The sequence below is a fragment of the Haplochromis burtoni genome, unplaced genomic scaffold (genome assembly GCF_018398535.1).
Source record: "Haplochromis burtoni strain Fernald_Lab_line unplaced genomic scaffold, NCSU_Asbu1 Contig_96, whole genome shotgun sequence".
In the NCBI taxonomy this organism is placed as follows: Eukaryota; Metazoa; Chordata; class Actinopteri; order Cichliformes; family Cichlidae; genus Haplochromis; species Haplochromis burtoni.
Window position 1 is genome coordinate 1,349,656 of NW_024582457.1, and position 14,487 is coordinate 1,364,142.

A 14,487-nucleotide genomic window follows, 5' to 3' on the forward strand; every position below is an offset into this window, starting at 1 on the left:
GTCTTAAATAAACCATAGAGTTTTTAACCCATCACTGTGACTCAGGCCTGACATGAAGGTAAAGCGTTTTCTCCAGACCTTATTCTTTGAATGCTGACCTTTGGCTGAACAGTTTCTTAGCAGCAGAGTGTGGTCAGTACAAACCTCATGCTTAATAAGAATTATGAACAGTGACACAATTATATATTAGCACAAACTCCAAACCCTGCCATACTGTGTATTATGGGCTCATTATAAAACAGCCAACTGGTCTAGGCCACTTGTTTTGACAGAAAGAGGTACACCACAGCACTGGCACATGTCCTTATGTGTGGCGTCCACCAAGACTAAGTACTTATGACAGTGCCAAGAGAGAGTGTGTGTGCGTGTGTGTCTGCCTGTGTGCACACACATTAAGGTCAGGGGGGTGGGGGGGGAGCATGCCTAATGTGGGAGAGAAACATTGAATCCAAAGTGGCAACTAGCCAGCGTCAGTGTTCCCTTCTTGGAGAATTAGCCTGTCAATCTGGTTTAATTCCTTAGGACACAGGCTGCTCTTAAACCCAGGCTGAGTTTAAACTGGAGAGACTGACTCTCTACATCGTTTTCTCAAGATTGGGTGCAGACAAGCGGGCTGGCTGAATGTGGGCCGTGTCGGGCCACACCAGAGAGCAGAGCTGCATCGTGCACATAGCTCCACGGCAGGGTCAAGCTGACACTTACGGGCTAAGGTTACAAGTTTCACTCATTTGAGTGATTATGTGACTCTAGGTGAGTATCTAGAACAAGGAGGATAGTTACCTATCTGGATTATGGGGGTAGCACACACACTACTTGGTTATCCTCACATTAAAGCCTTGTATTAAGATTGTAGGAAGATCTGCAGATTCTCTTACTGCACAACTTTCCTGCCTTACATTCAGCAGATCTTGCCAACTAAGTGAGATTCATAAACCTGTCGTGCCATGGCATCAAGTTAAGATTCCTGTGTTTACAGCACAGACGACAACACGTGCTTTGTTGTGAGACGAGATCCCTGGCTGCTATCAGGTCAGGCCACGAGTCAAACTGCTGCGAAAACCTTTTGCGGTAAGAAGCCATGTACATCTGCGTTCTGCCAGCTCATGTATCCAACACCTGTTGCTTTGCCTAATTGAAGTCCAACTGAAGCGCTTATCTCTGGGTATGCATGTGCTTTTCAGGAGATATAAGCTCTCACACATGAACTACTGTATGTGTGAAAATTAACACCGTTTAGAAAGAGACTTGAACGACTCAACACGTTACTGACATGTTTCCAAAAATCCCTCAGCCAGTGGAATCGGCATTGTGTTGCATAATTTGCATGCAAAGAAAAGCCATCAAGTCCAATCAGGGAGGCTGTAACTCCTTTATTCAACTTCATCAAAAATAACAGTCAATATTCAAAGGAAAAGAAAAGCAACACTTAAAATCAAAAGTATTGAAAACAATGTCTTGTTTGCTTGACCTCAAGCATGAACTCAAGTGATAAAATCTTTACAATGCTGAGGTGAATTTTTTTGGGACGCAGTTTATGCAAATAATAATAACAATAATAATAAAAGAAAATGTTTTAATCACCAGGCATTCAAAAAAAAAAAAAAAGCATGCTTAGTGAGTGTCACTGGCGATGTTGATACGAACCCGGGTGCAGTCAAACACTCTTTCAGATCAGCACTGAAGCATACACAATTAAGAGAGGTGCCAAAAAGAAAGAAAAAAAGTCAAAGGGAGGATATGTGATAGGGGCGTAAGAGTGCATGAATATGATTGCATTAGTCAATCTGTTCACTATAAATTTTTCTTTGGCTCATCTGTTTATGTCTAGACCTGTTTTTTTGTGTGTGTTTGTATTGCACCAGTTGCTGTACCTCAGCTATAGCAGATGTAAAGCAAATTTATTACAAGTTGAGCTTAAACTGAGTTTGTTTTATCAATCGAGATGGTTGCGTCCCACGGTGACATAAGAGAGAAAGGCAGCAGTGTAGCTGTAGTTACTCTGCTGGCTGCTATTTTCTAATTGAGTTTCTTCTCATTGACCACATGCAGCATTAAACTGTTAAAAAAGTTACAGCAAATTAGGAACTTTTGAATTTTTTTGTTGAAATTTTGGAAAAGTTTTTTGAAAATAAAAGAATAACACATTCTTTTCTGTTCTCTGCTGTACTGCAAATACACTGAATATATTCCAAATAGTTTCCTACAAAAAAAATCCATTTAATGAACTTGTCCATGTAGTAAATCAAAATGGTGCACACAAAAAAGAATGAACCCAGAACAGTGGTGTTCACAGATTAAAAAAATAGAACTCATAAATGAATAAGTGAATGAGGCCATACATGCAGTAGATTGCCATCGGCTGCTGCATGGTCAGAATATACAGGAGGGTAAGCACGGTGAGACTACGTGGATAGGCGTCAGAAAGCACTTTCATAAACAGCGACATACAGAAACAGACGAGGGAGTATGTATTTACGTTTATTCAAAGGTAATATGATGTGTTGTGTTTACGAGCGATAAAGCAAAATCCTTTCAGCACAGTCCTGGCCAACCAAGCTGGCGTACTGCTGCACCTCCATCTCGTCGCTGGAGCCCTTGCGTTTGCGGGAGTAGGCTGCATAGGGCATGACAGTCCGTCTGTATAGCACCAGAGCTCTGCCCAAATCCCTCACGGCCCGAGCATCTCCTAGACGAAAACAGGCACATATGAGAACATAATGAGGACCAGTGTAGACACATCAAGCACTATAAACAATGTCCTTATTTTCCCTCGCTCGTTTGAGTTAACCTCTGAGTGTCTTGGCAGAAATTCACCATTATTCCGAGAAAGTGTTGGAGGAGCAGAAAACATTCCCCCCCTCCTTCAGTTTTAATTCCTCTGTGCCCTAAACCTGGGGTCAAAGTGGTGCGTGAGCAGGCTAGTTAGCAGGCCTTGTTTACAGGGCCTTGCTCCCTGCTGGCTTGCCAAACTCAGCATCTCATTAGGTCCTGTGTCATACACTGCCAGCAGTGTTTTTACAGCTCTGATGGACCAGTAAAACACTACTAATCTCTAAAGTGTATGTGTGCAGAAGCTAAGAATGATTCTCTGGAGAGTCAGATGTGGAAAAAAAGGGTTGAAATACACTGACCCTCACTCTGACACTAAACCTGCCGCCTCCAGGAGTGAGACACTGAGCCAAGCACAGCAGGGAGTACATACTGAGCAAAGCAAAGCCAAATATACTGTACAGAGGTATGACTCTACCTCAGCCTCACTCATAAACTTCCCATTTCAGTCAGAAAATGACTATTTTTTTTTTAAATGCACTGGAACATCTACAAGTCTCTTGTGTCAGAAACTACCCAATAAATGTTGCAGTCATTCAAGTAGGACTCTTAAATGCTTTTATTTATCTTCTTAGTCCATTATCACACCATGTAGTCTACTAGTTAAACAATTGCAAAATGCTTATTTTGTCTTCTGTAATGCATATCTCCCCTGAATACTCTGCATATAACAACTGATCCATTAAAAGTGTCCTGCTTGAAGCAATCCTGATCTGGAAACCTAGAGAAAAAAGGAAAAAGAAAAAACAACTCTGGAGCAGGTAGCAGAGTGAAGCGCACTCTCCTGTCAGGCACATCAGTCAAAAAGGCCTAAGTAGATGTTGTATTAAGAGAACTAAGGGCTTCACAATTAATCACTCCACTGACATCATCCATGTGGCTCACAGCTGAGCAGCTGGTGAAGAAGATGCGAGCGCACATATCTCTGACTAATTTCTAAAATATTTGCAATACAGCCAAATACAACCTGATCACATCAACAACTGGAAAAACAACAGGGAGAAAAAAATGCAAAGTGAGTCTTTTCTATAAAAGAAATCTTACATTTACAAAAAAGGAAACTCAAAAAGCACTGTAACTGGACCTCGGATGCGTTTAGACATGATAGACTTGTTGAGAGCAATACCAGTCAGCCTCAGCTGCAGTAATCTGTTACAATGTTTCAGGCCTAAACCGCTGCCAAGACAGATGATGGCTTAATCGGCAGAGCAGATTCAAAGGAAAAGTCTAAGATTCAAGCAAAAAGACTCACCAGTGGGACATTTTAAATATTTGCATAACTTCAGATGGATAAACAATAAGTGAAAATCACAAATACGTAGCAAAAAATACCACATTAACTGTTTAGGAATTAAAATCATTTGTTTAAATTCTCCGTCTGTTTATACAGGCTCGTAAGTAATCGGACAATTCATTGATAAGCGGTTTCAAGGCCAGGTGTGGACTGTTGTTATTTCTTTCGGGTCAAATCGAGGTAATAATTTGTCTAGAGTTGTTTCTAAGTGGTGGATTTGCATTCTGTGGCTGTTCTGGCTAATGTTCAACATGTGGTCTAATGACTTGTAGAGTGAGGGAGGCCTTCATTAGGACTGAAAAACAAAACGGGCCTACAGACCCATTTGGCGGATTCCAGATAAAAAAGGAAGGAATCTACTGGTCAGTGCAGCAAAACCAAAATGTTTAAGGAAAAAATAAAATTAAACAAAACATGAAGACCATATGCTCACATTCAATCAATCAATCGACAGCGAGGCAAAGAAATGGAACATTTGTAGAATTTTGAATCTGAACTCTTTCACCCATAAAGATGACATCTGATGACCTCCCTAGCACCCTTAATGAATTTTGACACGTCATTATATAAGAATAAAATGTTTGACGATCTTTAAAATAGTTTCTGGGTATTTCCATGCAAAGCTGCATGGACAGGGCATCGGGGGAAAGAAAACCTGCCGTAAGACGCGCAAACAAGCATCAACTGAAGGCACCTGCAGTAAAGGCCTACTTAGTGATGTCCATTTGACCATCTTCTAGACCTGAACCAAATGAATTGCATCCAAGTATTAAATATAATCCTGTTATTTATAATTAATGTAAAATTAATATGTTAAGTTACCAGATTGTTTCTGTATTTTGTAGAACCTCTTAACAGCAACTACGTCCATCAGATGTTTCCTGTAGTTGCTCGAGTAGCGTCCAAAACAATGTGGAGGAATTTTGGACCATTTCTTGACTGAAGTGCCTCTCAGTTCAACTGCCTAACTTCAGTCCATTTTGGTGGCGTACAGAGATCCAAATGTCAATCTATCTACAACTTTGGCATCTAACTTGCACACAAACTACCTGAAAAACAAGCCAAGGGAAAGAAGAGAGCTGTTAGAAGCATAAAGCCCCGAGGCTTTTTCACCATTTAGATATTCTCATACTTCAGCTAGAATTTTCCACACAGTTGATTCATGTTTTATTTATTAGCCTCGTTTCCCTGCTCAGTAATGCCCCAACTACTGTGTTTTCCACCCTTCTCAAGAAACTGCTGAGTCACATAATTGAAGGAAGGCTGATACTAACTTTTAAATAAAGGATACCAGCTCTAGGTTTTAACACAGCGGGTGGCAAAATTGATTTTAAAAAGATGTAAACATGTTATGCAACTTCCTCACGAACAACATTTTGGGCCGTGAAGGATTATTGTGTCCCAATGGAATCAAAGTGAAAAGATTTAAACATCTGATGCTTCTTCGGCTTCCTTCGGGCCATTCACGACGCGCTGCCTCCTCATGTTCTTCATCACGGTGACAGTCCACTTACACTGCAGTTATTACAAAGTTACACTTGTCCAACAGTGTCGCCTCGTGAAGATACCGACGAGTTTACATTAAACAGGAAAACATGGAGAGAAGCATGAAGCTTGAAGATGGCCTATTAAGTGAAACAGTAATACTGAGCAGAGATCTTTCTCTCTTACTCAAGGCAATCCAAACATCCGCTCCTCACATAAACAACTTTCCTTTTCTTCTTCACTCACTTCTTGGCTGCATCAGTGTCTCTTCTCTCTGAGTGGCTCCAGACCCTGTTCCTGTCAGGCCAACCGGACGTTCAGTGACACGCCACTCTGAGGTCACAGCTCCTTCGGGCTGGAGTTCAAATGTCAGGGGGAAGAGGAGTGATGAGGGTCGGATAAGGGAGTGCGAGGGTCAAGGCTGAGGCTACGGGCCTTGACACCCCGCCACGCTTCTCTCTCTTCCCATCCATCTCAAACTTTCGAAACACTTGCTTAACACCGGATGCTGGTCAAAGGCAGGCCATCAGGTTATGACCACGTCTTCTGACCCAATGTTGAAGATCTAAAGGTTGAAAAGGAAAGGGCCAGAAGGGTGTTGTAGTGTGCTGAGAAGACTGCTCTTTGACTGTAAGACCTGGGTTCAAGCCCCTGTGTTAGCAGCTGACCCTGAATCCCTGCCGGTGACCATGAATTTTTGTCCATCGCAGGAACCGAAGCAACAATAGGATATCTTTCCATTATAAAGGATATTACCATTATTATTATTACTAATGAAAAGACTTAAATATTCTTTTAAAGCACCAAAAGAAGGACTTCCGGGAAGAGAAATTCCTGTATTGCTGGGGAAAAAAAGGCTTTAACCTGAATGGAAACGTGCATTAGTCAGGCTAAGGAGCAGAAAGCCTGCCTAAGAGCAGAGCAAAGTGGCCATGACAGTGAGACAAGATATGAACGTGTGGCATAAGCTAGAAATATCATGTAAATCACAAGAGGCTTGGGGGTAATGGCTGGCTACCATCAGGCTAGAATGCACGCCTCTAGCTAATGTTTTAGCTTCACTTCGTTGCACTGAAAGCACAGAGACTATCAGTTTGATGCAAAGCTGTGAATGTGTGCGTCAGAGATGTAACGAAAGGTAAAAAAAAAAACAAAAAGAGAGAGAGAACAGAACATTGTGAAATACCAGCTGGCACTTTACTTATCACAACGTTGGGTTTGTGTATGCAATGTGTAACTTTGTGCATGTGGGTTAGTGGCTGCCAGGCGCACTTACAGTTCAAGGGGTGACTACTTGGGTCACGTATTTTGGCAAATATTTATACTGCTTAGCGGCCAATGCCCCTACTACTCCCGCTGTTAGGCAAACACGGATTATGAGTGTGTGAGACACAGATATGTGCTGCACACAGTGAGCTTCTGTGTATGTGTGTGTGTACATACATTTTAAGAGCCAACCCGCCCCAGGTCCCAGGGCCCTCAAGATGTCAGCAACAGGCATCAGTGTGAGTCTGATGTGAAGAGAGCTGTGTAAACTTTAGATTAGCTGTCTTTACACACCTCATTAGTACAGCACTGTAACCTGGTCACATTTTACAGTCTAAACACATATCCAGCACACTAACAGTGACCTTTGTCTGGGGGCCGGAGGTTAAGGTTCTGGCTTTCAAGCTATATAGAGAGGTTACACTGAGTATGATTATTATTTTGGTGAGACTTGATTTTTAGACTTCTCCACCGACTCTTTAAAGGTATGGAAATAAATCAAGCAACATGATTTTAACCAACTACCAGCACATTCTTCTCAACAAGCGAGCAACACATTATTTTTACTATCTGTTGTTCTAACTTTTTTTTCTGAAAATAATCTTAATATTTGCCATGCTTGTTTCACAAATATTCCATTTTAATTCATGTATGTTTAAAAATGATTTAAAAAAGAAAATTAAATCTTTCTTTAACTTCATCAGTAAGATTTAAAGAGCTATACCTGATTAACAGTTTATATAATTCAGGATTCGGTCGTTTGTCTAATAGTTATGGGTAGCAGTATGGTGGTGGTGATAGGACAGCAAATGTATTAATAATAATGATAGTAATAATAAAATAAGTAAAAAGATCAAAATAATTAAAAAAGTAAATGCCTGGGACGTCTGTGTATTGGTTGGCTGTTGCTCAGGAGGTAGAGCGGGTCGCCCAGTTAGAGAAAAAAAGCACTTCATAAGTATAATAATAGTATACTATTATTATAATACTATTATTATTGGTTTAATAGTAAATGTAATACATGATTATCCTAACCTTCCCATTTACAGACAGGATGTTTTGACCGCATTCTTAAAGTAGACTTACTACGATTTTCCTTATTTCTGTCTTTATACTGTTAAGCTTAAAATAGTGAGGTCAGCATGTGTGATGCAAACAGTCCCTATGATGAAAGAGCTGATTGCTCCACGTACTCTGTTTTAGTTTTTTCTACTCAAGTCTCCGTGTGATGTCAGTTCAAACATTCTGTCTCCAAGCAGCAACCAACCACAGGAGAGGCGGCTTATAGGCGGGTTTGCTTTAAAGAGAAGATTACTGTATAGTAGTGACCGAGAATAATATAATGGCATTGGGAAAAAAAGCATAACAGATCCTTAATAAAGATGGCTGGGGCAATAACATCAAGTTAGTGCTTAGTTGGTGTTAGTTTGCCATCATCGAGAGGAACTGACCTCATTGTTAAACCACACTAACTGTAACTAAAGTGAAGGTGAGTTGTAATGGCAAACAGATCTCCATGTGAATAGGCTAAAGTCAAATTTCTTTGAATTGATCAGAGAAATTATATTACTATACATGTTTATTTTTGGCAGAATGTGACACCAGTGTTGATAAATTCAGTATTCCCAGTATATAAATAAGAGGCTGTGCACTGAACCCTGTTATTGACAGTTGACTGCTCAACCATCATGCTAGACAAACATAGTTTGGTAATCAGTCTTGCTTTGTGTGAAAGCAGATGAATCAATCAGAGCAGAGTACATGTCACAATCACTGACATACGCACAAATATTTTAGTTTTGTGGCCCAGCAGCTGCCATAAATTGCCACAGCAGATTCCTAAATGAACAGTGAAGACTTTCCCAACACTTAGAAACTATTTGCAGCATGTCTTTATTTGTGTCCAAAAATCTAATCACACAACAAGAACTAGCCAAAGAACTGGGCCACAAACCTCAACTGTGTGACATACTGCTGAAGTGACAATGCCAAAATAGGTTGACCTGCTGACTTATTCGCCACTTGGATGTATTTCTAAAGCGGACAGCACCCTCCACACTATTGTTAGTCTGGCTTTTTACAGTTCAGTCACAAAGCTTGGCACCAGACCTGAGAGTGAACCATCAAGACAGCTAGCACTGAAATGTAATGACACTGCGTTTGGACAGCTAGGCCTGAAATAATGCCCAGTCCTGTCCAAGATCAACAGTCCACTCAGGAATCCAGGCACCACAAGAACCACAGACACACAAACATAAACTGCTCACTGTGAATAATGGTAATGCCAAGACCTTGATTTTGTCCTCAGTAATTTGTGCAAGGCCGACGACTACTGGGAACAAAACGAAAGGTCAGATCAACCGCTGGCTAAGATGTTAATTGCAGTGTTATAAATGACCTGTCTAGACATTGTCATTTAACATTTTAATTGACATTTAAATACTCTTATTTATCCCGAGCGTGTTGTTTTCACTATATAACTGCACGACCAACGCTAGCAAGTAAATCCTCATTTCCTTAAGAAATGTGTTTCGATTAACTTTCTTTACAGAGTGTGAACTATCTGCTTGGAAACTTTTCCTCATCACACAATCTGATCCGGACTGAGATTCCTTCATCAATTGTGTTGGTTTTCTTCTCCAAGTATGAGGTCACTACAACAAACCCCCACGTCTGTTGTTTAACATTCATATACCGCTCCTTCTCATTCCAACTCTCTATCAATCCATCTTCCATTTTATTACACTTTTCTCTCTCTGAGTGCGAGCATACAGCCACCATCATTTCAATTGCCTTCGTTGTAAAAACATTTTTATCACATGTCCCTCATCTCTCCCTCCATCTATTCTTCTATTACTCACTCTCTTTCCCCTCCATGTATCAGTCTCCATCTATCTGACAATCAAATTCACGTCCGCTCACATCTCCTATTACTGTTGATCGGTGGCTCTTTTCTGTCTGGTGCCTGTTTGGTGATGCAGATTAATGGGCCACAGTAAACAGGACATGGCTGGCTCTCTGTACCTTCAACCAGTCATGTTCTTGGAACTGCTTTAAGTATGCCAACATTTTAAAATTAAACCGAAGAGGGGAAAAAACAAAACAGTCAATCATGTAGTGAGTGTATCAGTGGTACGTATACATAGGTTTATATATGCACTGCATACAAGTCTGCTCTGGCCACACCAAATGATGATGAGGAATGAGAAAACCGTAGGATCTGCAAAGGCCTCTTTAATTTGTACAAATTCTATTAAATTGAATTCAGTTTTTACTGTTTCAGTAATTTTCAATAATCCTGGGGAGGCCAATTCATGTTCAATTTTCTGTTTTAATTTCCAGGTATGCTTTTACTGCAGTGGCAGTGTGTTTAGGATCATTGTAATGCTGGAAAAAATTGAATCTCTTACCAATCAGATGGCTTTTGGTACTTTTTTGTGCCCATAATTCCATCAGTTTTGAGAAAAATCTCCAACACCGCTGTGTTTCTCTTGCGTCAGGTCTTTGCTGGATTTTTTTCCCCATATTTTATAAGAACATGACTGTCAGATTCTGCTTTATATGATTCTTAGGTTTGACACTTTTTTTTTGGTCTCTACTTGTCCAGTTTCCTCAAATTTTTCAAGGACACACAGGGCATCACAGTGTTGGTGCAAAAATACTATTTTAAGCCTGTCAAACAATGATATGTTAGGAATTTTTTACAGATTATTATTAAAGAAATGGGAACAAATTACAGCAGGCTGTTAGTGAGAAAGTTTCTGAATGGTAAATGGTAAATGGCCTGTATTTATATAGCGCTTTACTAGTCCCTAAGGACCCCAAAGCGCTTTACATATCCAGTCATCCACCCATTCACGCACACATTCACACACTGGTGATGGCAAGCTACATTGTAGCCACAGCCACCCTGGGGCGCACTGACAGAGGCGAGGCTGCCGGACACTGGCGCCACCGGGCCCTCTGACCACCACCAGTAGGCAACGGGTGAAGTGTCTTGCCCAAGGACACAACGACCGAGACTGTCCAAGCCGGGGCTCGAACCGGCAACCTTCCGATTACAAGGCGAACTCCCAACTCTTGAGCCACGATCGCCCCACAATTGAATGGACAATTTAAAATGTCTTCTTTGCCAATTTGTCTACACAAGACCAGGATTGTGTTTCAGGTGTCTGGAGCCTGTTTTATGTTTAAATGATTCACAGGTCAGTGTTCAAAATAAATAAATAAATAAAATGGTCAAGTACAAGGACTGGACTGAAAATGAGTAAAAAAGCAACCATTTTCCAAAGAAAACTATTGCTCAAGACTACTTGGAAGCAAGATATAAAGTCATGTTGGGTGGCGTAAGACTTTTCTACAGTGCTGTGTTTATGGAATTGCATGTTAAAAAAAAATGATGTAGTTTCATACATTAAATCCACGTGATGCCATCAGTCGAGCAGTAGTTTTGTGCAGTAGTACCTAAATCAGGATCCTGGTTCAAACGAGCGTAGCGGGAGTTGTCAAGAAGGGGGATGCATCGCTCTATCGATACCCAGACATAGGTTTCTGGGCACAGGAGGTCAGAAGGCCGGTACTGCCCCTGGTAAAAGAAAGAGAAAAGAAAAAAAACATTAAAACTGCTGTTTAAATTGCCATATATTCATTATGTAGTAAATGATTAACTTGAGGACATCAGTTTGGTTCTTTGTTGTTTAAAACCATTTTCTAACGTTTATCAACTAAATACTTACAAATATGCTGCAAGCCTGGTAAAAGCCTTTCTACTCTAGTGTTAGTGACCCTTTAGAATCAAAAGGTTTGACAAGTTGTAAACTGACCCCAGGGTCAAGATGAGGGTTGAGACCTGGATCAAACCCCTCTCTGTTAAGGGTCTTTGTTTGAGCTGTGTGTCTCCATGTCATGAGTGTTACACTGTCTGCACGTTTAGCAGGAAATGTAAACACGTCAGCACTGTAATGTGTGCTTGTGAAATGGGTACGAGTCTGTATCTGACCAAACATTTTGGATGGAAAGAAAACTAAGCTTAACAAAAACAGCTGCAAAGCAAAGAGGGGGGAAAAAATGAGCGAGGGGTTGAATGAACAGAAAGAGACGCCATTATCAGGGAACTGTGTTCCATCACATGGCTCCAAACAAATACAAACTGCAGAGAAAGATCTGTAAACAAGGCCTGCAAAAGGCCCGGTGCATTGCCTCAACACCCACACCAATATTTACAGTTTATGTGACATTAAACCGTAGGACAAAGAGTCCAGGATTTCAGGAATGCAATTTTTAAACACAAGAAGGTCAAAATGTTCTAAATGATTTAAAAAACACTGTTGTCATCAAAACATCAGGATAAGTAAGACAAAGGAAATAGCATCGCTGGAGCATACTGTTATACAAACTGACCACGAACCATCTGGCATTGCACATGTATGAAAAATACACTGGCTGCTTTCACATGCAAGATAGGACGCTATGTGAAAGAACTAGTTTGTTTTATGGCTTTGAAAATGAAAAACAGAAGAACAAAGACAGTTGTATTTTCCAACTAAAGCGGGGTCCTCGTCTATGGCCATCCCATAGCAAAAATGTATCTCTAAAATCATACAATCACTCCAAAAGCCAACCAAGTTGTAAGGAGGGGAAAAAATAAAGGAATTCACAATGAAGCAAAAGCCTTCAGCCTGCTCCAAGTGCTCCTGCTAACAGACAGATGAAGGTGGAATGCTCTGCATCCGGAGCTGCAGTGGATGCACGCAATCGTCGGCCACATCCCAACAACCTACAGCCTCCTGCAACTGTCAGCACAGCTAGCTTGACGCTCTCACACTCTGCCACACCTCTATAGACTCCTTCAACACCGCATTGACACACACCTCTACGTGCAGAACACACACCTGGCTAACAGCGGAAACACAACGATATGCACATATTTCCCCACTTAAGCCTTCTGCACCCAGAAACCAGAAGCTCATATTTAAGGAACAGAAACAACTGTTTTTGTGTGTCAGTGTGTGTCTTTGCAATAGAAATAAAGTGAACTTGATTTACACAGGTCTACTTTTTGTGTTTATAATTGTAAATGATAAATCCAGCCTTTGCTGTAGACCTTAAAAAAAGAGAGAACTGTCTGAGCAAAATGAGACACAGAGCCTGGTCATGGCACAAAGACAATTCCTCAGTTCTTCCCCTGAAAAGGAGAAACGATGAAGAGTACGAAAGGACACAGCTATTAGTGGTCTGGACGGTGGAGAGAAATAATAAAGAAGCGAGGTGATGGCAAACTGGGCTTTGCTTTTCTATCTGTCAGCTTCTTTTCTTCTTTTTTTTAATAAATTGAACTGAATGTGAATACTGAGTTCACCACTGACTTTCATTATCCTCCCTCATATTTTCTCTCTTCCCAGGTTGACTAGAAGGCCATGTAATGCAAAGATACCCTTGCAGTATCCAGTAATGGCTCCCTGCTATGTAGATTCTTGAGAGCGTTACCACCAATCTAATAACAGGAAGTGAAATGGCCTACAACAAATCCATGCTCCTGAGTGGCTCTTAGCTCACTAAGTGGCCTAAAGAGGCCACAGGAAGTGATAGTGTAAATGGCAAGAAAGTCATGCGATAAGGTTTGACTGTATATATATATATATATTATATATATATATATATATATATATATATATATATATATATAGGTTGATACTTTACAAAAAACTTAAGGATATATAGTATATATATATTATATATATATATATTATATATATAATATATATATATATATATATATATATTATATATATATATATTATATATATATTATATATATATATACTTTTGCTCGGCAAATTGCCAGGTAGGCCTGAATAAGACGTTTCAGACGAAAATAAATGTTTTCAGGTTAAGTCACCCTCTTTTCAGAGCCTGCTCCCTCCATTGTAGCTGCTTAAAACTTCCCACACAAACCAATCTGTCACCATCCCTCCATCCTTCACTCCTTTCCGTGCTTGCATGTCCAGGCAGAAATGAGGTGATGCAGATGACTGACAATCTCTGAAAGGCTCATTTGGAAACAGAGAGATGAGGGATCAGGGAGAAGAAAAAAAAATAGTGAGGAAGGGGAGGGGGGGGGGACGCATAGAAACTTCAGCAGACAGACTTGGCTGCAATCTGAGGTGTGAAAAATGAGAGGCGCTAGGAGGGAGAAAGGGAGGGGCGAAAGAAAATTAGGTGCAGATGAAGCAAAAGGATGGTATTTAATGTTTTGAGACGTTGACTGCAGCGGGGCTGGTGGGGGGAGCAGTCTGGGTGCCAGCATGGAGGGGCCCAGCTCTGAGAGAGAATGTCTGAAGCCAGAGAGAAGCAGAAAGTCAGGGAAAGAAATATAAATGGGTAGATCAAGATGAAAAACAAAAACTAAACAAGGAGATGAATGGACAAACTAAGAGGTGCGTCCAGTAATAATGTGACGACGACGAGGGAGAACCTCAACAAAATGTAAACTGTACAAGTGAGAAAAGGCTCCGAGTCATTTTAATCTGTTGTTTTGCACTGTGTTTGTTAATGAATGTGCAGAGGTCACTGTTTATACGAAAGCAATCTACTACAGCGCAGCATTCCCAGTG

At 40.7% G+C, this 14,487-nt stretch overlaps 1 protein-coding gene across 5 annotated transcripts in view; it reads right to left on the minus strand.

Moving 5' to 3' along the window:
* Window positions 1-1,355: 1,355 nt before the first annotated feature.
* The window catches only part of LOC102301822 (arginyl-tRNA--protein transferase 1), a 51,451-nt gene continuing 38,319 nt past the window's right edge, over window positions 1,356-14,487 (minus strand). For 4 of the 5 annotated variants that reach the window (XM_005927123.3, XM_042222853.1, XM_005927125.3 and 1 more), the window contains 2 exons: window positions 11,339-11,459; window positions 1,356-2,686 (listed from right to left, as the gene is read on the minus strand). In XM_005927123.3, coding sequence (XP_005927185.1) covers window positions 2,508-2,686; window positions 11,339-11,459 — 300 coding nt within the window. In that variant the 3' untranslated portion in view covers window positions 1,356-2,507. Of the gene's footprint in view, window positions 2,687-11,287; window positions 11,460-14,487 lie in introns of all 5 variants that reach the window. The other variant, XM_014335120.2, reaches the window with a different exon arrangement.